Source organism: Ixodes scapularis, unplaced genomic scaffold, assembly GCF_016920785.2.
Source record: "Ixodes scapularis isolate PalLabHiFi unplaced genomic scaffold, ASM1692078v2 PGA_scaffold0__279_contigs__length_252992795, whole genome shotgun sequence".
Taxonomy (NCBI): domain Eukaryota; kingdom Metazoa; phylum Arthropoda; class Arachnida; order Ixodida; family Ixodidae; genus Ixodes; species Ixodes scapularis.
This window is the reverse complement of record NW_024609835.1, coordinates 208,215,497-208,238,295: the sequence shown is the minus strand read 5'-3', so window position 1 is coordinate 208,238,295 and position 22,799 is coordinate 208,215,497. Positions and strand designations below refer to the sequence as shown.

Sequence of the window (22,799 nt, the reverse complement as noted above, 5' to 3'; positions counted from 1 at the left end):
TCTCCCCCGTCACGGGCGTTTGAGAGCGCTGACCCCTCACTCTCAGGTGAGGGTCAACCAATCATTTGAAAGTTTTTCTGGAGCCACGTGACGTCCACCGTTAAATAGCTGGCAAAGGCGTCGACCCCCATTCGTGAACTTGCCAACTGACTACAGCCGACAGCTTTTTAACTTCGTCCATGCATCCCGTTGCAGACAGAGCGGCGCCTTCCCGGAACCCCCGGTTGAAATTGAAGAAGCCCCGTAGAATGTACAAGCCTCCAGATTATAAAAAAAAAACACGAAAACATCCTTTCCCGAGGGGTTATGTCGGTGGAAAGGCGCACGCGGTCCCTCGTCAGATAACCACAACCACACAAAACGACCCGGGGGGGGGGGGGGGGGGGGGGGCGCGAATTATGTATGGCCGGCATATATGATAAACGCCGCCAAACAAGACGACCGTCGCGCGGCCGATCGAGAAACCGGCCGTCTTCCCCAGGACCCTTACACAGCGCTTCGCACTTAACTATACTTTTAACAGTTAAAAATATATATTTTAATTGGATTGGCGATTACCTAAACGCAAGGAAACAGTTCGTGTTAATTAACGGTGTACAGTGCTCTTTATAAAAAATAATACCTGTAGTCTCGCAGAGGTCGTTACTCAGACCTCTCTTGTTTTCAATATTTATTATCGATATAGGTCATACCATCTCTTCATAAGTTCGATTACATGCAGATGACTGAAGTTTGTACAGTGATGCTGATGTGTTTACTCTTCAAATCAATTTAAATACCGTTGATGCATGGCGCATGCCTCTAAATGTGTCTAAATGTTTAGCGTCAGATTCCCTAGAAAAACTCACATTGTTCCTTCCTCCTGTAGTATTGGTGTCGTTTCACTTGAACAGGCATCGGAGGTTAAATATTTCGGAGTAATTTTTCGTATACTTATTTCTAAATAAAAATGTCCACTATATTACAGCAAAAGCAGACCTGTCATTGGGATTTATTAAACGCAATCTTAAGTTGCCTCCCACATCTCTGAAGGAGGCGCTATATTTTTCGCATATACTGTCTGCCTTTGACTAAGCCAGTGAAATTTGGGATTCCTTCAGGCAGAACCTGGTAGATCAAGTTCAAAGGATACTTAATGGTGCTGTAAAATTTCATAAGGGTAATCATGATTACATAGCTACAAGAACTATACTTAAATTGTGTCTAACTTGGATACCTCTGAGTCAAAGGCCGAAATTTCTTCGTCGCAAACTTTGACAGAAAGTGGTTTATTACGATACCGGTATTGGTAGATCCAAGTACATTTTTGAACATTCCTATGCATCAGAAAGGGGAGAAAATTTTCATGGCGCGATGCTAATTGATGAAGTGATAAATTTTATTGCAGAATTGATCTTTTCAAGTGTTCATTTTTCCGGCGGTCCATTCACGATTGGAATAACCTGCAAAGTGACATTCTTAAAACAATGTTGTCGGAGCTGCTTCTATAATCATCGTTATGCATTACTTATTGTATCTTTCAGTTTTACTTTGCGTTTTGGTGTGCAATGTGCTGTGTGTGCCCACCCCCCCCCCCCCCTTTCCCATTGTGACTATTTAGACCATGTAGGTGTTCGAAATAAACAAATAAATATACCCCGATCTACATTTTCATGGAATCACCTTTTATCGTCAGCGGTAACTCCGACTGTTGGAGCCGCCTTAAAATCATTCGTTAACATGAATCAACTGGCCCAAATTTTCACTTTGCCTTGAACGCTGCATTAACAGTGTTACTATGATATTGTTTTATATACCACTAACGTTTTGCCCTCACAAACTTTTTAGGTCTTAGCTTGTTTGATATGCCCGTCATCCCCTTCCCACTACAATGCCATCGTGGCCCTTCGGTATTTTAAATAAATCATTCAATAAAGCCTTCTGTCGCACAACTTCCTCATTTTCAAATTTCGGTGGTGGAACAAATGGCTCCATTTTTCCTCCAAGTGATATTTCCTCCCCACAAATTGTTATTTAAGACGCATTCCTAACTTTCTGGAAACCCGCGTTTACCCTATCTTTCTGGCAATACTTTTTATTGTGGCATGCATCTACTCAGATGCAGATTATGCTGTATCACGGCCTTAAACGAGTTTTGTTTAAATATAAACATTTAGGCGTCGTTAGTGCCCGTAAAGCGATTAGAATTCAAGAATAAGTCTAACTATGGTGTAGCCGGGGACAAATTGTATGAAGCTGAAACAAGTCCTCCCAGCAAGATAGAAGACGAAAATATAAAATATTTCAAGATATTCCGTTTACATCATGAGGAATACAATTTATTTATATAAAGAATACAATTACATATATATGATTCGTGTTTATAGCCTAACCATATTGTCATCAACAATATTACAGTTCTTCATCATGGGGGAAGGGGGGGGGCTGGCAAAACTTCAAGATACTTATAATGTGGTCATAGGACCCAATGGAAAAAGAAGCCTGTTCGGTATAGTAATGAAAAAGTATATGATACTGAGGCTAAGGATTTTTTATTTATATTTATGTATCGCCGAACATAATGCTCCCTGAAAACAAAAAAAAAACGTTTTTGCAGTTGTTTGGATGAAATAGGAGTTTTCAAAGCATTTTGCTGAGAACAATTAAAGCCGGACGCTAGAAGCGAATGTCTGAGATAGTTTGTTTAGATTTCATACCCTTTTGAATTGCTCCTCTGAGGTAACATAGTTTATGGGCCGCGTTTTCAACGCAAAGCGCAAGGAGGTGATGTAACCAATATGAGAATGCATTCTACTCCACCCATTTGCATTGTACATACTCACTACAACATCACATCTTACCGTAGCAGTGTGAGAACTTCTCGCCAGTGCGAATGCATACAGATCAAGCTGTATACGCAGTCTCGTATTCACGCGCTGCTAAAAGAAATGTCTACCACCAGTGCACCTAGACACTGCATTCGATCAAAAACATCAAAGACGGCCGTCGCCGCTGTCTTGAGGCGTGGCCGCTACTAGAGATGACGACAGCCGTCGCTCCCAATTCAAAAGGAAAAACCACGAGGCTGCGCGCCTCTAACCGTTCCAACTACGCAAAGCCTGTCTTATTCAAGGCCGCTGGATTTTCGTGGAATGGGGCGTCTTCTCCTGGTCATCTATTTGCGCAAACTTTGAGCGTCCAAGCTTTGCATCGCTTCCTTTCATACTCGCCACGTGACAACGCACGGATGCGCCCGTTCAACCAATATGCGCAAGAGGCGCCAGCCATTAGATAGCAAGAACTTTTCAAAGATAAAATGGGCTCCCCTCTTAAGTCTTTTATAAGTTGTTACAGGTTAAGAAAAGCAGTACAAGCTCCATTCATAATGCCCTCCCCCCTTTTTCACTTTAGCAGAGCGAACTCTGGAGAGAAGGCGAGCGAAGATATTGAGGCCATTATTCATGGCGACCAGAAACATTTGAGGAGGGGGGGGGGGGGGGGGGGGCTTGCCCTTGTTTTCCTAACGCGTTGGAACAAACTATAGTCCTAGAGTCCCGAAAATGAATGTGGCCATGCCTGGATCTCAGCCTGCTTCTGGAGCACCAGGAGCCTGTTGAGAGTGGCCCTTCCGCGGATCTCCATGGCCAGCTCGGTGGATTCTACGAACTTCCAGACGTTCCTCTGGACCTCCTCTTCACCGGTGACGATGGCGTGGCCCGCCTCGTACGCCGAGTAGATGACGGAGTTCAGCAAACGATGAACCTCTTTCGTGAAGAACTGGACCATCAGCTGCAGTGGAAGAGAACAGCTTAATGAGGGTGCCGCCAGATGTTGTCTTTCAGCTGAAGGCGCATTATGTCTATAGAAGTGGGGTATCCATTTTACCGAGACATAACAGTAGCGTGTGATGAGCTTGGAAAAACAAACCAAAAGGTTTGAGCTTCCTTGCAAGATCACTACAGTTAATACTGTTGTTGCTGGCGAGCTAAATAAGCATAGGTTTTAGCTTGCTGGCGCAATAAGTGAATTTAATTTTAAGCTTTCTGAAGAAACAATTAAATCGTATCTTAAGTTTCTCGACAAGCTCATTAATGATCACTCTGAGCTAGCCGGAAAATCTAATTAAAGCTAATTTCTAGGTTGCTAGCGATATAATTAAAGCTAATTTCAACCTTGTTGGGAGATAAGTAAAGCTTAATTTTAGTTTGCTGCCTATATATACTTAAATCGGATTCTGAGCTTGCTTGCGAGCTCATTAAAGCTAATTTTGAAATTAGAGTCGAGCTAACTAAAGCAAATTCAGTGCTTATTTTTGAGATAAACAAATCTAATTGTGAGCTTGCTGGCGAAATAACTAATGCTAATTCTTGACTCGATTGCGTGTCAATTTAAATATAATTCTCTTCCTGCTGACAAGAAATTTCTCCGAATGAATTATGCAGCTTGCCCTTACACAATTAAATATTTTACAAAGAGCGATAACAAATAAAGAGGTGTGTGCATCAACTCCTTAACATGCGAGTACCACGTTATAATACAAAATTATGGTAAGGTAAGTATTTATAGATATATTATTGTAAGTTATTTTGAACTCCAGACATAGCATTTTTCCATATTCGCCTGAAGAAGGAAAGATTGGAACCTAGAAGACCGCGAAAGTCTACTCATTTTTGCACTAATTCCAGGCGTTATTTAAGTAAATTAAATGTTTAGTCTGTATTGACGTCACATATCTAAAATTTTGCGTTTCTTTATTTTTTTTATTTATTGCATTATTTTTTTTTCTAGAAAGTGAATATTCATTTTCTAACTTTTACTGAATAAAGTTTTATCTTTTTCGTTCTGTCATGCGTGCGGTATTTCCAATCAAGTCACGACCGTGTATGTTCTTTCGTTTGCTGATCGCTGTCAGGATCGGGTTTATATTTTCAAATTGTTTCACTATGCTGTCATGAGCAGTGTTCAACTGCCATATCAACCGTGATAATCAGGAATCTAGGTGATTGAGCCTGAACTGTTAGAGAAAAAATTAGTAAGCTTTTGTTTTCACAGTAGCGTGTATCACCTTTATAGAGATGAATGATGCATCTCTGGTTTGACTTTGATATGCTCATAATGAATAATCAAACAAAAAGAAAAAGAACACATCTTGTAATGTGTTTTTACAGCCGTTCGGAAGGAGAAACTCACTTGAGACATCACATCAAATTTTGTTTTCAAAATACTGCATAGCTTTCCATTATAATGCTTTGTGTAAACAAATTGGGTTTCCAAAAGAAATTCGTCCTAACTGGAAGAATATCTTTAACTGCATGCAAAGACAAAAGTTTTAATATCTTTTTTTCTTTTCTTCTGTATATTGTTTTTTTGCGAAGGTGGTTGATTGTCGTGACGGCCGAACGGAAAGGCAACCCTGGGGTGTAGTTGCTGCATTTCAAGTTGTCGGTGACGAAGGCCTTCGCACAAATGTGTTTAAAATTGAGGCGCTATTTGGCGTTGGAAAAAAAACAAAAAAAAAACCACTTGTCTTCAAGTTGTGCACCTCATCAGCTCATCGTGGCGGATTACTCCAAGTCAACTTTCTGAGAAGGGTGGTTTTATGTTTACATTTAATATTTTTCAGTTTCTCACAACGTTACTAGAACCACTCAGTTGGGAAAATGCCATAGAGACTGCTCTGAAAAAGTACCCCAATCTGTCCTCGAGAACCGAGCTAATGGCGAACACAACGCCGCCATTTCTCCCGCAGCGGCCACTCGAGGAACTGCAGGTTACTTCTATTTTGGCTTTAATCGGCCATTACGGCTCCGAAACAGATACAGCGGAAGAGGTTACAGGGGAAGCCACCCCCGTCTCCTCAGCGGACGCGCCGCGACTTACCGCCCAAGTTAAAATGCACCTAGGTCGGGACGCGCTACTTGAAAGCACCGCTGAGGCATGGTTTTATAAAAACAATATTAATTGTGCCGCTAAACCTTGAAATCTAAAAATTAAAAAAAAAACAAAAAAACATCACGCGTCCATCGGTTTGTACTAAACTCCAATAAATTTCATACAAAAATAGTCTCTTCCGTTTGTTTTTTTCGCAAAAACATGCTTCCTAAAAGCTCAAGGTGACCACAGTACAGACAAATGATAATGAGTGGCGCTGTTGCCGTATTGAGCTCATTCTCGGTGGACGCCAGCGGCCCAAGTTTCGACGGTGAGTTTCCCAACTGAGTGTTCTAGTAACGTTGGTCTCTAATCGCCGAGCCAGCTAACGCTTGTTGCGTGCATTCGCGTGCCAATGCGAGACGTCGGCGTCCGCGCTCAGCTTAAAAATCCCGCTTCCCCAAGATGCCACCAGGTGCGGAGGCTAAGTCGATGACGCGCGGTCTGATTCGTGACCGAAAAGTCGGCGCACCCTCTTCCTCCTTCGAGTTGACGGAGAGGGTGCGCAACGTTGATGTCGCCTCTCAACTCTCCAGCCCTAACGGTTTTGAACTCCGATCCGGGCAGGAACGGGGAACGCAGCGGGAAACGCGCGCCATCTTGCCCAGGCAGAGGTCGTCTGCCGGAGCTGTGCAGGAAGTTGGGTGAGACTTTGATAGCCTTTATGGGCTTGGGACTCTAGATTTTGATAGGATGCTCGTGGTTACAATATGACCGAGCGTCTCGTGTATTTGATGAATTCAGCAAGGGTGCGAAAGTCATCTTGAAGGCCGCGCCAGGTGGGCAAGTAAGATATCTCGCTCGGTCGAGCCAGGGCTGTTGGACGCAGAGTAGCAGTGCTTCGTGCTGTTGCCTTTCTCGCAGTGGTAGCAGACATTTTTGGCCATTGTTTGTGGGGAGACCTTGGCAGATGTCCTTTTCGAAATTCGGGAGCAGAGAAATGGGTCATGTGTTTCAACTGTACCGCGCATTATGTGAAGCGTTGTAGAGCGTGATTCCAACCGTTGACTTGTGATTGCGTTATGCGACGCTTGCATTTGGAGTTCACCGTTTTCATTGTAAGTACGGCACCAAATTTTATTTCTGTATCGCATTCGTTCGCCCGCTGAATGATGAAGAACCGTGAGGTGTGCAGCGTCTGAAAGCACTTGCTGAAAATTAATTGCATTCTTTGTGTTGCATGCTGGTTGCAGAAATTGTCACAAATAAAACTATATTGGCTGTTTTTAGGGTTGCTCTTTTCTACACAATGTCTCCATTCGTGAATGCTCGCATGCAGTATTGTGTGTAAGAGGCATCTTCGACATTCGCGATGTCGTCAAATATATTTATTTCCATTGGTAGGCAAAAAAAATCACACGTACCGCACTGCGATGAAGTCCTTGCTTCGTGTCCTTGCTACCAGTTTCCTTTACATGAGTTTCTGTTTTAACATTTAACCTACTATGGTTTCTACACCCGTCAGACGTTAAAGAAATGTACGGGCTAAGTATTCAGAGGAAGCTCCTCGTACCTTTTTCCACTTTATCAACACGAACGCTGGGGAGATGGTTGCTTCCCCTACAACATTCGTTCTGCTAAAGAAGAAAAGGTGGAAGGAACTTGTCCTGGACTCTTATCTGTCACCAATTAGAGACACACAGTAGCCAATACGTTTAAAAATTACATAAATAACTCATCAGGAAACACGTCAAAAAACCCAAATATTGTAAATCGAGTTCCATGCTATTTATCAACTACTTTTCATTAGATAATCATAAGAGAAATCAGATGTCATATTAAAAAGCTTAGGCACACGTGTGGTAAATATGTTTTAGACACTCATCGAAAACTTACCAGGAAACTTATCAAGAAATCTAATGAAATTTAAATCAGTTCGATGTGATTGGTCAATTACTTTTCATCAAAAACTCATGAAACATTTTTAGAAGGTAAGCGGCAGTGTTCGCACAAGAAATAATCCACAGACACAGATAAATACAGCCAGATGTTGTAATACTATACGAAAAGTTGTCGCCACTTAATTCAAGCTAGGAAAAAAAATCCTTTAAAATCGGAATTATACGTGATCTTTCAGTCAAAATGCTCTCGTCGAGTGAAATTCAGGGGCGCAGGCTTCCGATAGTTGCTGAACCCTACACATTAGTACGCCAAAAGCCGACTCCTCATTGCAGGAGACTTGGACACTCATCATCTATACTAGGGCTATAATACATCGGACACGAGAGGCTTAAGGCTGCCAAAAGCAGCTTAAACTTTCAACCTCACTCTCACCAATAACCTCGACTACACCACCAGGTACGACCTCCAATCAGGGAACCGAGCCTCAATTCCCAACCTTACTTAGGTGTAGCCAAAACATGACACGGTGGGCGAGGCCCTGTGGGCTGATTATTACCCCGTTTAGATAGAGGTGGTATCAGGTTCGAGTTGAATGCGAACACTGGAGCGCACGGCCGTCGACACATGCTGCGCCTCCTCGTTGCCTCTGAAAACTGACAAATCTGCGGTGTAAAGAATAGAGCGCTGCCAGGCTATGCGCCCTACTCAGGTGTGTTTGAACCTCGGTCAGCACAACTCAGGCTTCGACGCTGTGCCGGTACTGGAAGCATACATGAGAAAGAAGGAATGTCCCGATAAGTGTATTAGTCAGCCCTCACTTTCCCTTCACAAAAAAAGAAGTTGATTTTATGGACACGTGTGGTGGCCGAGTCATTGCTGACTAGTCACATTTCTGCAATATTTGTGGCTTTTGCTGTTTCGATATTGTCGTTTTTGTTTTTATTTTCCGATAAAAATTCAGTTGATAGTCGGCGTTCATCCTGTTTGCCTCTCCGTCTTCGTATTCGTCTTTACTGTGCGCTTTCACTACTTTTCTGAACACTAGGCAGTCCTGAAAGGACCTGTCCAACTGATCGTTGATAGCCCTGTTAACTATAAGAAGAAATATTTAACTAAGGTCATGAGCAAGGCAAGAGCCGATACAATCTCCCTTCTTTTGGATGTCCATCTTTCCTTCGAATTCTACTATAGTAGGCTGCAAATAATCACTTATCAGGTCTATGAAGCCCTCCACCGAAACACCGAAGGAATTTGAAGAGTCGAAAATTCCGTGCTCATGCATTGCATTAGTCACATAATCTAAGATGAGTTTGGTTTCTAGGCTCTAATACATATCTGTAATGTTGAGAGACATAATTGAGTGCGGAATGGAACGAAAATGAAGCGGGAGATTTTTTTAAACGAGTTTTAGACTTTGAAAGGCTGAGAGAAAACGATATTAGACAAATGTATTTGTAGATACCGACCCAGAAGTTTTTGCCAGCAGCCAATTTGTGATTATGCTGCTGAAGGGAACTCCATCCTTGTGAGTCTTCGCAGTAAAGAACACAGACAAATAATTTTTGGCAGGACTACCAAATGGTTGCATCCTCATTCCTCAGATCTTTCTTCGGCCTTCCAGCAGAGATTGGAGAAGCCAGTCCTTTCGTCCACCAGTGCTCACTCTAAGTCAGCTAAGCATGGCATAATGAGGTCACTTTTCAAGTCCTCATTCTCCAAGTCGTGTACACATTTCTCTGAAAGTAGCCTCAACTTGCCGCATCAGAGGTTGGAAAAAGCAGGCTTTCCTGCGGACCTACCTCATTCCACTCTTGAAAGGTTCCTTCTCAAGAAAGAACATGCGCAAGTTGTTTCCAAAAAGAAAGATAGTTTTGTAGTTATTAACTACATGCTCAATTTTGCGCACCATTTAAGATCTGTCGCGTCCAAGTTTGACACGAGTGTGTTTTTTTCTTGTCGCATGCGCTTAAACATATCTGTAGAAAGGCTAATGGGAGCGACAGTCCTAGAGGATGCTATGAAAAACACACCAAAAAGTTCTTAGAGTACAAAGAAAAAATATTTATTCTATTCCACTAAGCTGCTGCAGCCAGTACATCGGAAAAACTTGGAGAGGCGTTAACCTTTGACTCAGAGAACACAACTTGAAAGTATCAAGGTCTTCAAATGAGTTGTGGCGGCCCGTGGCCCGTCTAGACATGCTCCAGACAGCGGACGGTCCTGCGACGAAGACCGCGCAAGCGGACGGCGGCCGTAGGGGTGAAACCCGGCACCGCGCATCCCAGGAGGGGGGGGGGGGGGGGGGGGGGGGGGCTTGGTGGCGGAGTGTCCGGGGACGGCTTAATGGGTCCTCCATCGCCTACGCAAAGACAGCTCGGCGAGAGAGAGTCTTCGTCTGGGGCTCGAGGAGAAAACACGTCTACTTGTCCGCCTGTTAGCTTTGATTATTAAACCTATGTAGTCCTTGTTAAAACAGTTATGTTGTTTTACTTTACCTATACTGATGTTCCTTCGCGACTACAATTGGTGACCCGGTATTCTTTAAGCAACCTTTTCTCGACGAGCGCCATGGCTAACGGCGACGACCACGCCCAAACATCGGCGCAGCAGGAACAGCAGCAGCAACCATCCTCCGTGGCATCACTGTCTCTGAAACTCCCACCGTTTTGGCCGGCTGACCCTGCGCTATGGTTTGCCCAGGTGGAAGCCCAGTTCAGCACCCGGAGGATTACGGCACAAATGACGAAGTTTCACCACGTCATCGCTGCACTGTCAACAATTGAGGCAACTTAAATCCGAGACCTCATCCTGACTCCTCCCGATGACAACCCGTTCGACAAACTTAAGCTCGAACTCATACGACGCACTTCGGCATCAGAACAGAAACGTCTCCATCAACTCCTGACGGCCGAAGATCTTGGAGACAGGAAACCATCCCAGATGCTTCGCCACATAACTCAACTGCTCGGAGAAAAGGCGAGCAACATGGACGACTCCATCCTGCGCCAGCTTTTTCTGCGGCGCCTCCCCGCCAACGCATGCATGGTTTTGGCGGCGGCTGGTGACATTCCACTCCACGACCTCGCAGCTCTCGCGGACAAGGTGCTCGAGGTGGCGTCGCCCACAGTCTCCAACATCCAAGCTCCTCTCCAGGCACAACAAGCGAGCGTTAGTGCAACCTCTGCTTCCCCGTCTAGCGCCGAATTCTGCACGCTCCAATCGGATATCCGGAACCTGACAAAGGCCATTGCTGCGCTCAAAACCGAACGTGGTAGATCTCCGGAACGCCGTTCGGGCTACCGCAGCCGGTCTCGTTCCAACTCATCTTCCACCAACATCTGCTGGTACCATTCCACATTCGGGGACCAAGCAAAAAGGTGCAGACCACCTTGCACAGCGGGAGCGGGAAACGAGATGCCCCAGCACTGAAGTCGGAGAGCAGTGCGTAAGAAACGGGGCGCCGGCTGTTCTTCGTCAGAGACAAGTCAACTGGCCTCCAGCTACTGGTCGACACTGGAGCCGAGGTCAGCATCCTCCCTGCATCCCCCAGCGAACGTCGGCAAACACCGTGCGCACTCCTACAAGCAGCGAACGGCACATTCATCCCTGTTTTCGGAGAACGGTCCCTGACCTTCGACCTTGGACTTCGACGTACCTTTCGTTAGATCTTCTTGGTCGCCGGGACTCAACACGCCATCCTCGGCGCCGATTTTCTCCGGAACTTTGGATTATTGGTGGACGTTCGCCGCAAGCGCCTCCTAGACGCAACGACGTATCTCTCCGTTTCTGGAATAGCGTCCAGAACGCCATCGCTCTGCCTCACCCAGATTCCAGAGAACGGTACCTGCCGTTTTTCTAACATTCTCAAAGAGCTCCCCGACCTCACCCGTCCCTTTAACACCGAGGTTCCCGTGCGACACCACGTCACGCACCATATCGAAACAGTAGGACCTCCCGTGCACGCAAGACCACGGAGACTCCCCCCCGACAAACTGCGGATCGCTCGTCAACAGTTCGAGCATATGGTTGACCTCGGAATCATCCGGTCGTCCGAGAGTCCATGGTCATCACCGCTGCACATGGTCCTAAAAGTAACACCTGGAGACTGGCGGACATGTGGGGACTATCGGGCTCTCAACCGGATCACGACAGCCGACCCCCATCCAGTGCCTCACATTCACGATTACACAGCGACTCTCGACGGCACCACTATCTTTTCCAAAATTGACCTGGTCCGGGCCTACTACCAAATCCCAGTTGAACTGGCCGACATCGAAAAGACCGCGGTCACAACACCATTCGGTCTCTTCAAATTCGTCAGAATGCCATTCGGACTCAAACATGCTGCACAAACTTTTCAGCGTTTCGTCGACCAGGTGCTGCGAGGTTTGCCGTTTTGCTACGCCTACATCGACGACGTCCTCGTTGCAAGCGGCTCCGCCGAAGATCACGCACAACATCTGCGTACGCTCTTCGCTCGCCTGGCGGACTACGGCATCGTCGTCAATGTCAGCAAGTGTGTGTTCGGCAAAAATGAACTGGAGTTCCTCGGACACAAAGTCGACGCATCGGGTATTCGCCCTCTTGACAGCAAAGTGCAGGCAATCCGAGTATTCCCCCAGCCCGTCAACAAAAACAACTACGTGAGTTTTTGAGAGCTAGTGCTTAATTTCTACCGCCACTTTTTACCTCAATGCGCCGAAAAACTTCAACCACTCACAGACTTGTTGAAAGAAAAGGGAAGCCCAACGACAGAACTTCAGTGGGACGACCCTGCCCGCCAGGTATTTCACCGCGCCACGGAGCTCCTCGTAGACTGCACAATGCTGGCACACCCGAGAGAAAACGCGTCACTTGCCCTGGTGACGGACGCCTCCGCCATCGCGGTGGGTGCGGTATTGCAGCAGGTGGTTGACGGGTACCCTCAGCCGTTGTCGTTCTTCTCACGCAAGCTCTCACCGACCGAGCAACGTTACAGTGCGTGAACTGCTGGCAGTGTACTTGGCTGTAAGGCATTTCCGCCATTTTGTGGAAGGTCGCAACTTCGTCATAATGACCGACCACAAACCACTTGTGCAAGCCTTCCGCAACTTGCGGCCAGATGGTGGAACCCATTCCCAACGGGAGCTGCGTCAGATGTCCTGCGTTGCGGAGTTTACATCCGACATCCGCCACATCCAAGGTCCCGACAACGTCGTTGCTGACGCGCTCTCCAGGGCAAACATTTGCCATCTAGAATCCTCCGCAGTGGTCGACTTCAAGGAAATGGCGAGCGCTCAGCAGACGGACAGCGAGTTGCAGAACCTGTGTAACGCACCAGGTGGATTCGAGTTCCGGATGGTCGCACTACCGATGTGCGACACGGAGCTCCTGTGCGACATCTCCACCGGAACGCCTCGACCTTACGTACCCAAACCTTATCGACGCAAGGTGTTCGACACCCTTCACAAGCTCTCCCATCCGGGAATTAAGGCAACTCAGCGCTTGCTGACCACAAAATTCGTCTAGCCCTCCATCAACGGGGATGTCCGGCAGTGGACAAAGGCCTGCCTTCAGTGCCAACGCTCCAAGGTTCACCGGCACACAGTCACGCCCCTAGCAAACTTCCCACTGCCGGACAACCGATTCGAGCATGTGCACCTAGAAATCGTGGGACCTCTTCCACCATCCGAAGGTTACACGTATCTCCTCACTATGGTGGATCGATTTACACGCTGGCCAGAAGCCGTCCCAATCACAGATGCCACAGCGCCAACCGTCGCTCACTGTTTCATCTTTACATGGATCTCCCGCTTCGGGGTGCCGTCCCGGGTAACAACTGACCGGGGTCGCCAGTTTGAGTCAAATCTGTTCCGGGAACTGACGCAACTCCTTGGCACGACGCACCTGCACCTTACGGCCTACCACCCTTCAGCCAACGGTCTCGTCGAGCGACTCCATCGCCACTTGAAGTCCGCCCTCACGGCCCACGGTGACAGCATCCACTGGACAGAGACCCTACCCCTAGTTCTCCTTGGCATCCGCTCATCATATAAGTCCGACCTCGGGTGCACTAGCGCGGAACTGGTGTACGAAACATCTCTCAGGCTACCTGGGCAGTTTTTCGAGCACGTGCAAGACCGACTGCGAGATCCAACAAATTACGTCGACCGACTGCGTACAGTGATGGACAGCCTTCGGCCAACGGCCACCAGGACATCAAAGAGCAACCGCCCTCACGTCAGCGAGAACCTGACACATTGTACGCACGTTTTTGTCAGGCACGGTTCCATAAAGCGCCCTCTTCAAGGCCCCTACGACGGTCCTTTCCGCGTGTTAAAACGCGAACCAAAACACTTCACACTCCAAATTAGAGACCGAGAGGAGGTGATTTGTTTAGACCGTCTCAAGCCCGCCCACATCGAGACATCACCCCCCAGGCCCACGACGACGGAACCCGCCACAGACGTCGAAGGAGACAATCACAGCAAAACACCCTCGCCTTCCCTGCTCGTCGCTCCCAGAAAGGCAGGTGCTCCGGACCCCCGGGGCAGGAAGGGCTCTCCGGCGGCTGCACGGAATCCCCATCAGGGACAAACGACACGTTACGGCCGCAAAGTTCGCTGGCCTGACCGGCTCGTTCTCAACGAAACACAGCGTTGGCCTGCTCACTGGGGAGGGAGTGCTGTGGCGGCCCGTGGCCCGTCTAGACTTGCTCCAGACAGCGGACGGTCCTGCGACGAAGACCGCGCAAGCGGACGGCAGCCGTAGGGGTGAAACCCGGCACCGCGCATTCCGGAGGGGGAGAGGTTGGTGGCGGAGCGTCCGGGGACCGTCAGCTCAAGAGCCAGACGGCTTAATGGGTCCTCCCTCACCTACGTAAAGACAGCTCGGCGAGAGAGAGTCTTCGTCTGGGGCTCGAGGAGGAAACACGTCTACTTGTCCGCCTGTAAGCTTTGATTATTAAACCTATGTAGTCCTTGTTAAAACAGTTCTCTTGTTTTACTTTACCCATACTGAAGTTCCTTCGCGACTACAAGTATTGTTACCCAATCGCCGTTCCCAACCGCACGCGCGATGACTGTACTCCTTATTTCTCTGATACTAGAATAGGGGGAGGGGGGGAAGGAGGGGCACAAAAACTTTTGGAGAGGAATCTTTGCATAATTTGTCACGGGGACTGTCAGCAACAAAATTTCTGTACCTTCATTATCACTGACCACTGACAAAGACAAAGGTTGACTTCCCATCACCAGAGATGACTAGATTACTGATACCTCGTCGTGACACCAGTGCCTTTTAAACTTCTGAATTTAAGGTACATTTCTCTTTGGGATTCTTAACAACAATATTTTTGCAAGTTCATTATCACTGACAATGACAGGGGTCGAATTCCTAGCACCAGAGATAACTAGATTACTAATACCTAGTCGGGACACCAGCGCCTTTTAAACATTTATATTTATAGTACATTGCCTTTCCTTTTTAACTATTTCTCCTCTCCTTCAAGAACGTTGAAACCTTTGGGAGCGGATTTATATTTTGTGACATTCTATGGTCGTTGCTGAATGAAAGAAGTCCTGCGTTCTGTCCCCGTCCTCAATGTATTATCCTTTGAAGTATTCGTATATCTTCACCAACACGCTCGTTTTCAATTATTACTGCCCTTTCTCTCTGTGTTTCCGAGTTCGGGACCCCAAATAGAAATCTACTCCGTTCCAATTCCGCCTTCCTTTGGCTTTCCGATTTCGCCTTTTTTTGGCTTAACCGTAATTCCCGCCTCCTGCATTTTCTCCATCACCCGTTGCAGCGTGTCAATATGTTCGTTCTATGTGTCAAGGGCGACCAGTACATCAATGATATAGTGGTGGACAACTGAAACCTTCGTCAGGAGCCGTCTCATCAATCTTGTAAAACCAGCTGACGATGTCTTGATTCCAAATGGCATATACGCAACCTGGTACAGACCAGAATCAGTTGATAAAGCTGGGGTTTTTTTTTTCGAATCGATGTGAGGAGATTTTGCCAATATCCCTTGCCCAAATACAACTTGAAAAATAATATTTTTGGTCCGCCCACAGCAAGCACGACGTCTATTCGCGGGATAGGTTCGGCGTCTGACGTTAAGACATTCTTGAGTCTTAGAAAGTCAACACAAAGCCTTACCGTACCATCTGATTTTTTTCGCTAAGACCAGACGGGAGTTTTATGGAGAAGTGGACATTTTGATTATCCCCAGCTTTAGCATCTCCTGTACCTCCTTTTCATTTATTCCCTTCATGGCAACAGAAAATGGGTACTGAGAGATTCTGAGAAATTTGAAGTACTGAGTTCCAAATGGAATTCTAGAAGATCCCTTCTCCCCGTACATCAGAGAAGACGTCCTCATAGCTGTACGGAAGTGACTTCATTGCAGTGAGCTGCCCATCAGTTCACGTCTCTAGACGTCTAGACGTCTAGCGTCTCTAGACGGCTGTAGAGGAATGTTCCTTCACGTCTTCTTCATCCTCTATCGCTGTGAAAGAACCCAAATGTTCTGCGACAGAAAACGGCGCCTCACGCTCTTCGTACCGCTTCAACATGTTGATATGAAGAAGTTTGTGAGTATGACCTAAATTTAACTTGTAGTCTACCTCGTTTTTCGTTTCGATCACGTTAAAAGGACCTTTTCATTGCATAAGCACTTTGTTGCAGCTGGTAGGCAGCAAAATCAAGGCCTGATCTCCCAATTTCAATTATCGGCCTTTCGCTTTTCGGTCATAATATCGCTTTTGAATCTGTCTTGTTTTGTCCAGTCTCCGGTGAGCTAGTTCCATTGTTTGATCTGTTTCTATAGCTTTTAAACGTAGCCATAAGTAGTCTTTAGCTCTTGGCTGGTTGTATCTTGAGTTTAGATTTCTTTCGGCCCCGACAATGGGCTCGTGTGTGTCGTCCATAAGTCAACTCAGAAGGAGAGAATCCTAAACTGGCCTGTGGTGCTTCGTAGTAGTCGAAGAGCACCGGAGACAAGTGTTCGTCCCACTATCGAGGTTTCTCTTCGCTCATTTATTTTTTCAGCGTTTGCTTGAGTGTACCATTGAATGTTTCGAACAAACCATTGCACGTGGAGTTGTAAGGAGTAGACAATAAGCGCTTGACCGAGAGCAGCTCTATTACTTCATTCATCGACTCCGAGGTAACGCTCGTACCCCTGTCTGAAAGAACATCACGTGGCAAATCCACCCTGGAGAACATTTCGATTAAACACTACGCTACTGTCCTTGAGTCAGTGGACGGTAGAGTGATGGCGTCGCTGTATCGAGTCGCAATATTCACTAGGGTGAGTATGAATCGACTCCCTTTCGTAGACGTGGGCGACAGCGATCCAATGAGCTCGATGACAAATCGTTCGAAACGCTTTTCAATGATTGACGTGCGCCCCCATTGGTTCTTTTGACACCATAGACTCCAAAACTCGAAGCACCCCATTGGGCCGAAATCCAACGCAGTGCACTTTGGAAACCAAGTTGGCCACTCATTTTCGGTTTAGATTGAACAGCTTCAGTTCATGCTAACACGCCCTGACCAAATGCGCGGCTTGCTTTTTCAATCACCCGACTTCCCACGAATGAAGAATACTCTAAGCATTCTCAAGTGATATAAAATAAAGCCTGGGCGCTCTTCTTGGTTCCCGACATAACGTATATTTCGCGTGTCTATACACGCGCAGTAAGACATGGCTTATTCACCTATCTTTGAGCTCAATTTCATAATCATGTCTAGTACCGGTAATCCAGAATTTAAATTTGGCCACTTTAAGCCCAACATGTTTTTTTTTTTTTTTTGGCCAAACGTCGGCTTCTTGCTACTTCATTGAGCAGAAAGCGTGCCGTATTCTTAGGATACACACAATCGAGCGCAACGTTGGCACATAAACTTTGAAAGAAACGCAACATATTCGCCCTCCTTTCTGTACAAAACTTACCATTGAGTGTTCCTTGCGTCATCATACGTCACGCGCCCAAATTTTATGCTGATTGGAGATTAAGTTTTCGCAAATGTTGAGGTCGGCTAGCTATGACAGCGCCCAATATCTGTGTCTGAGCGGTCGGTCCGAAATTATCTCGGCATATGAAATCAGGAAGAAAGCAAACACATAACAAATCTATGTTCATTAGCTACCGTTATATGCGCTTGAAATCCTTTAGTTCTTATGGCGCACCGCAAAAGGGTGCCACAGTCTTCACACAAATGCTTGACTGTTGCTGTTCTAAAAAGTGTTTGTACGTATGAACGCGCCCATACGATTGCCGGACAACATCATGCGTATACGCGATTATGACTTCGTAGAATGCAAGCGGGTGGGGACATCACCTCGTGTAGTGCTGCGGGTCCGCAGAACAGCTATAAGAGATAAGAAGTGTGTTCGACTTTAGCGTTTCAATGGCGTCTCTGAGTTTTATCTTACTATTATTATTATTAATAATAATTATTAGTATTAAGAATAATTAAGAAAAAAACGGTTATTGCAAAAAATTAATTTCGTCAATGAACGCCCAAAACAAGTAACAAATGTGCTGACCAGCAGCACTAATATGTAAAGGTGCGAGCTCGGTGTACGAATACTTGTTGGTTGTTACAGCGTGTTGACTCATACACACGCAAGAACGCCGAGCTTCGCAGCGTCGAGATTCCCAGCACCGGCTCTTCCACGTACCTCAAAACGAAAACAGAAAGGCTCAAGTACAAACATACCAGCATGTGCAAACTTGACGTATGTGTCGGGCTCATGCTGAAGCTTGGAAGTCTGGCCATTTAGGCCATTGAGGACCAAAAGCTATGCGCTCGGGACGAGGAAACATGAGATAACGGCTGTCTGTAGTCCACACTCTGTGTATGATCTCTTGTAGACGTGTCGATCGAAACCGAAGCATTACCGATCTTTTCCCTGGCCAACTAGTTTCCACAGTGCTACGCGCGCAGTGTTGCATGCAGGGATTTATGAAAGTAGTCTGTTCCTTTAGGAATTGTTCTCTGACACAGGTCATATGAACGCATAAATTGCTTAGCCTGTGCTAAGCTTCCGGGCCAGTAAAACGATTCCATGAGTCTGTCACTGGTGCGCCTGACACCCTGGTAGCCTGCCATTGCGATACCATGAGCCAGAATAAAGATATTGTGGCCCAGCGCACTGGGGACCACCAATTGGCGGAGCTCCTTCCCGTTTGCGAGTTGGCGTCTGCAAAAGAACCCTTGCTCAAATGTAAACCGTAGGTGTTACCCCCTTTTGTCATGTGAGCATCGTTAATCCTTCCACAACAGATATCTAATGACATGTTATTCAAGTGTTCTCTTTCAAGGACGTCTCTTGCAATACCTTCAATTATGAGACTGGGTCGAGGATTTGAAGTAGCAGGAACATGGCTCTTCAATGCCGCGACTATGTTCCTGTCAAGCTGCAACATCGTTGCTGAATCAGCCTTATTCCCACTTTTCCAATTCGAATCAAGGTCTAACACATCTCTGGCTCTCTAAACATTACCAATAATCACGTCATAAAGTGGTTGGTTCTTAAATTTTGCGACAACCTCTCGAGAGAAGTTTGGAGAAGCTATTATAACGATTGCTACTAGTAACAGTTCCGTCTACCAGGGCAAGATAACGTCTGCCCGTCAGGTGCTGAGGAACAACCAACTTTCTGAGGATGATAACGGCATTGCAGACAGTATCTCGTAACACTTTAACGGGTTTTCCGTCCAGTAGTTCATGTTCTACTTGCATATGTTCATTTTGCTGTTGCTCCTTTTGTCGCACATTTCACTCACGAGCGCTTCGTTGGTATGTTCCACATCGTGCTTTTCATCGTTATGTACGTGGCTTTCTTCACCTTCGCATTTTGTGCGTCTATATTCAGGTACCATAAAGCATGAGAGCTGAGTTTTGTCGCCCTTCCCCTGAAAGCATGCTTTGGTATCGTGTCCCGATCTCTGACACGGATTCGCTGTTCTGGCCTGCACAAGGAATCAGTCGCTCGGTTACTAACTCTGTCGCACAAGAAACGTCTGATGTTTTTTCTGCTTACCACGTACCAGGTCATTCTTTAAACGATTATCACTCTGGATATGGTCGTCTTTTAACTGAGCCAGATTGTCTTGCCGGAGCGCGTCTATGAAGCTATCCCCTGCCGCGGCCATAGAGGGAAATGTATTGCAACTCCGCTCCTTGATGAACACGGCCAACTTCAAATGACAGCCCTTGAAGAACTGTTCGGCAATGACAAGGTCCCGCAGATTGTTTTACGTTTTGGGACGAAGGCCCACCTCCACCCAGTGATAAAAATATCCCTCTAGCCTCGCGGCGTTCTCGCTGCCTGTATTGACGTTATCTGGAAAGCTTCCTCGAAATCTTTTGTAATATCCTTCGGTTGTAAAGCGAATTTTTTTTTTTTGTTGTAGGAGTGCCCTCTTTACATTTTTATAATCCAAGGAGTCGTCCGCAAAAATCCTTCCGAATACCTACCGAATGCCCACCAAGCACAGGCTTAATGCAGTGGCCCATATTTCTCTTGGCCACTCCTGTCTCATTCCTAAGACCTGAAATCGTTCAAGGTACGCATTAAAGTCATCTCCGTGATCGTCAAACGACGGCATTAGCTTATGGGGACGGAGGTACTGTGACGCCGTAACTCCTCGGGGTCCTTCATAGCCGCCCGCACCATACCTGTTACTTGCAGACCCCTCGGCTTCAATTACCCTAAGCTTGATCTGGAGCATTCTCTCGGTTCTTTCCTCTTGTTCCGCTTTCTGTCTGAGGTCTTCGCGTCCTGCCACTTTGTGCTTTCTTTGCCGAGCCCATTCATGATCAACCCATGTGCGCATATCTGTTCCTGTGATCCCCAGCTTTTCACCCAGGGCCGTCAACTCCTCTACATCCATAACGTATATGTTGCACCCAAAAGCAGACGAATGATCATCAGTGTCTTGTCGCGGACGCCAGTTATTGTCAGGGTCTTTATGCTAACAATAAAAGAAAACTGAGAGGTCCTATTTTTATATCAAACAATATATTTGCGTCTAATTGTTTTTTTTTTCGAATCCACGTAAAAGAAGAAGAAAAGAAATGAAAGCCGTTTACAACTCCCTGTGACGCCGAATTAGAGCACAGCTCTTGAGAAGGAAGAGGGGAAGGTACGGAGAGGGGGCTATGCCCCTCCTCCTCTCCTGCTCGCCTCGCTTTTAGTGGAAATCGTTCTGCCTAATTTAGTGGGAACTATTCTCGTTAAATTTAGCGGGGAAACTTTTTCTGCTAGACATAGTGGGGTAATTTTTGCGCTAAATTTGACGGGTAAACATTTCCGCTAATTTTGGCGGGGAAATTTTTCCGGTAGGTCTAGCGTGGAAAACTTTCCGCTAAATTTAGCGGGGAAATTTTCCGCTCAATTTAGCGGGGAAAATTTCCCCCTCAATTTAGCAGGAAAATTTTCCCCCTGAATTTAAGAAGGGAAATTTTCCCGCTAAATTTAGCGGGGAAACCTTTCCACTAAAAATAACGGGAAAATATTTTCGCTAAATTTAGCGAGGAAATTTACCCATAATGCACAGCACGGTTACGCCAACGCCGACGCGGCTCAAGCCGGAAACGGGCGCCTAAAAGCTGCGCTCTAAAAGAAACTTATTGACAAAGAAATAAAAGAAAGAAGATAGTATGTCCCCCGTTGAACTTGCCGAGGTTGGCACTTCTTTACGCTGGTTTTGAGCGCTGTCCTTGTTGCAGATGCTTGTCCCGCTTGGCTACAAGTGCCAGCGTACCGGCGGTGACCAGTCGACCAGTTGTCATGGCTGCGCCGGTGCTTTCTTGATCCAGGCTTGCCATTCCGTGTTAACGGCGGGGACAGGTCAGCAGACTTTTATAAATGACAACTTCAATGGTGTATTCCGGAGCCAAGTTTTCCCCAATCCATTCGCTCTCCGCGCCGAACCTCGTCGTTCACCCTACTCTTTTTTTTCCCCCTTCCTTCTAGTATAGTCTGGTTTTCTTTTTCTTTTCGTCTCCGTAATCATCACATCATAACAGTGAGTAAGACAAACGCTTCCAACATTGCACGCAACGTCCAACCTGGCACTAATTTCATAGCGGAAAAATATATAGAGGAAGCAGCATGCATGTTCCCGTAAGTTGGCTCAAACACTTTAGGCAACGTCCACACTCCCAAACAAGCAGGCTACGGCTACCCAAGTGTATCCTTCTTTATGCAAGATCTTTTCCTGGCTTTTTATTTAGTCACTCAGCACATCACGTCCCGCAATTATGGAATAGCATTACGCCAGTGCTGCTAACTTAAGGGATTTTCCCCTAGATCTAGAGATTTCTGTCATTGTTTCGGGGCAAAGGGAAATTTGTTCAAATCTAATAATTGTTTCTTAATGGGTTTCAGAAAGCTTGAGACACGTTTCTTCACTTTTTTCTTCTCGTGCGGGCCGAGGCAGCGGGAAAATGGCTTCTTTGTATATTGTCGTGGCCAGGGATAATCTCCAGTGGTAACAACAGCAATTTTGAGGGGCCACAAAAGGCCAAAGTAACAAAGCTTAATTAAGTAAAAGGTTTTAACGACGCAAACGTAACCTTTCATTGCCCAGCTATATACAGGAATCTAATCTTAAGCTACTCCCTAACGATAATCTTAATATTGAAACAAATTAACACATTTTCTGAAGATCTAGGAAAACCAAGGAAATTTACCGAGATAATTCGGGGAAGAAACGATTGAGGAAGTTGGCAACACTGCATTGCGCCTGCAACGTAACCTGAAGGGACCGGAAAAGCAGAAACTGATAGCCAGACTTAATCAAGCATTGGAAACAGGCACGATTCTCGGGAAAAAGGAGGAATCTGCATTCTACATAATTCCCAAGTCGGGCAAGAAAGCAGACAAGATACAAAATCTTCGCACTATATTCTTTACAACACCGCCACCTGATTTTCTAGAAAAGCTGACTCTCACCTGCCTCGCAAAGATTCTAGAGAAATAGGAAAACAGTCAGTACTACGACGTAGCTCATACCGGCTTACGGCTGGGGCAATGTAAACAT

General features: G+C 46.3%; 1 protein-coding gene across 1 annotated transcript in view; it reads right to left on the bottom strand.

Moving 5' to 3' along the window:
* The window catches only part of LOC121047041, a 135,414-nt gene that overhangs the window by 34,513 nt on the left and 78,102 nt on the right, over positions 1 to 22,799 (bottom strand). The window contains exon 11 of the mRNA XM_042293976.1: positions 3,572 to 3,768. Coding sequence (XP_042149910.1) covers positions 3,572 to 3,768 — 197 coding nt within the window. The remainder of the gene's footprint in view (positions 1 to 3,571; positions 3,769 to 22,799) is intronic.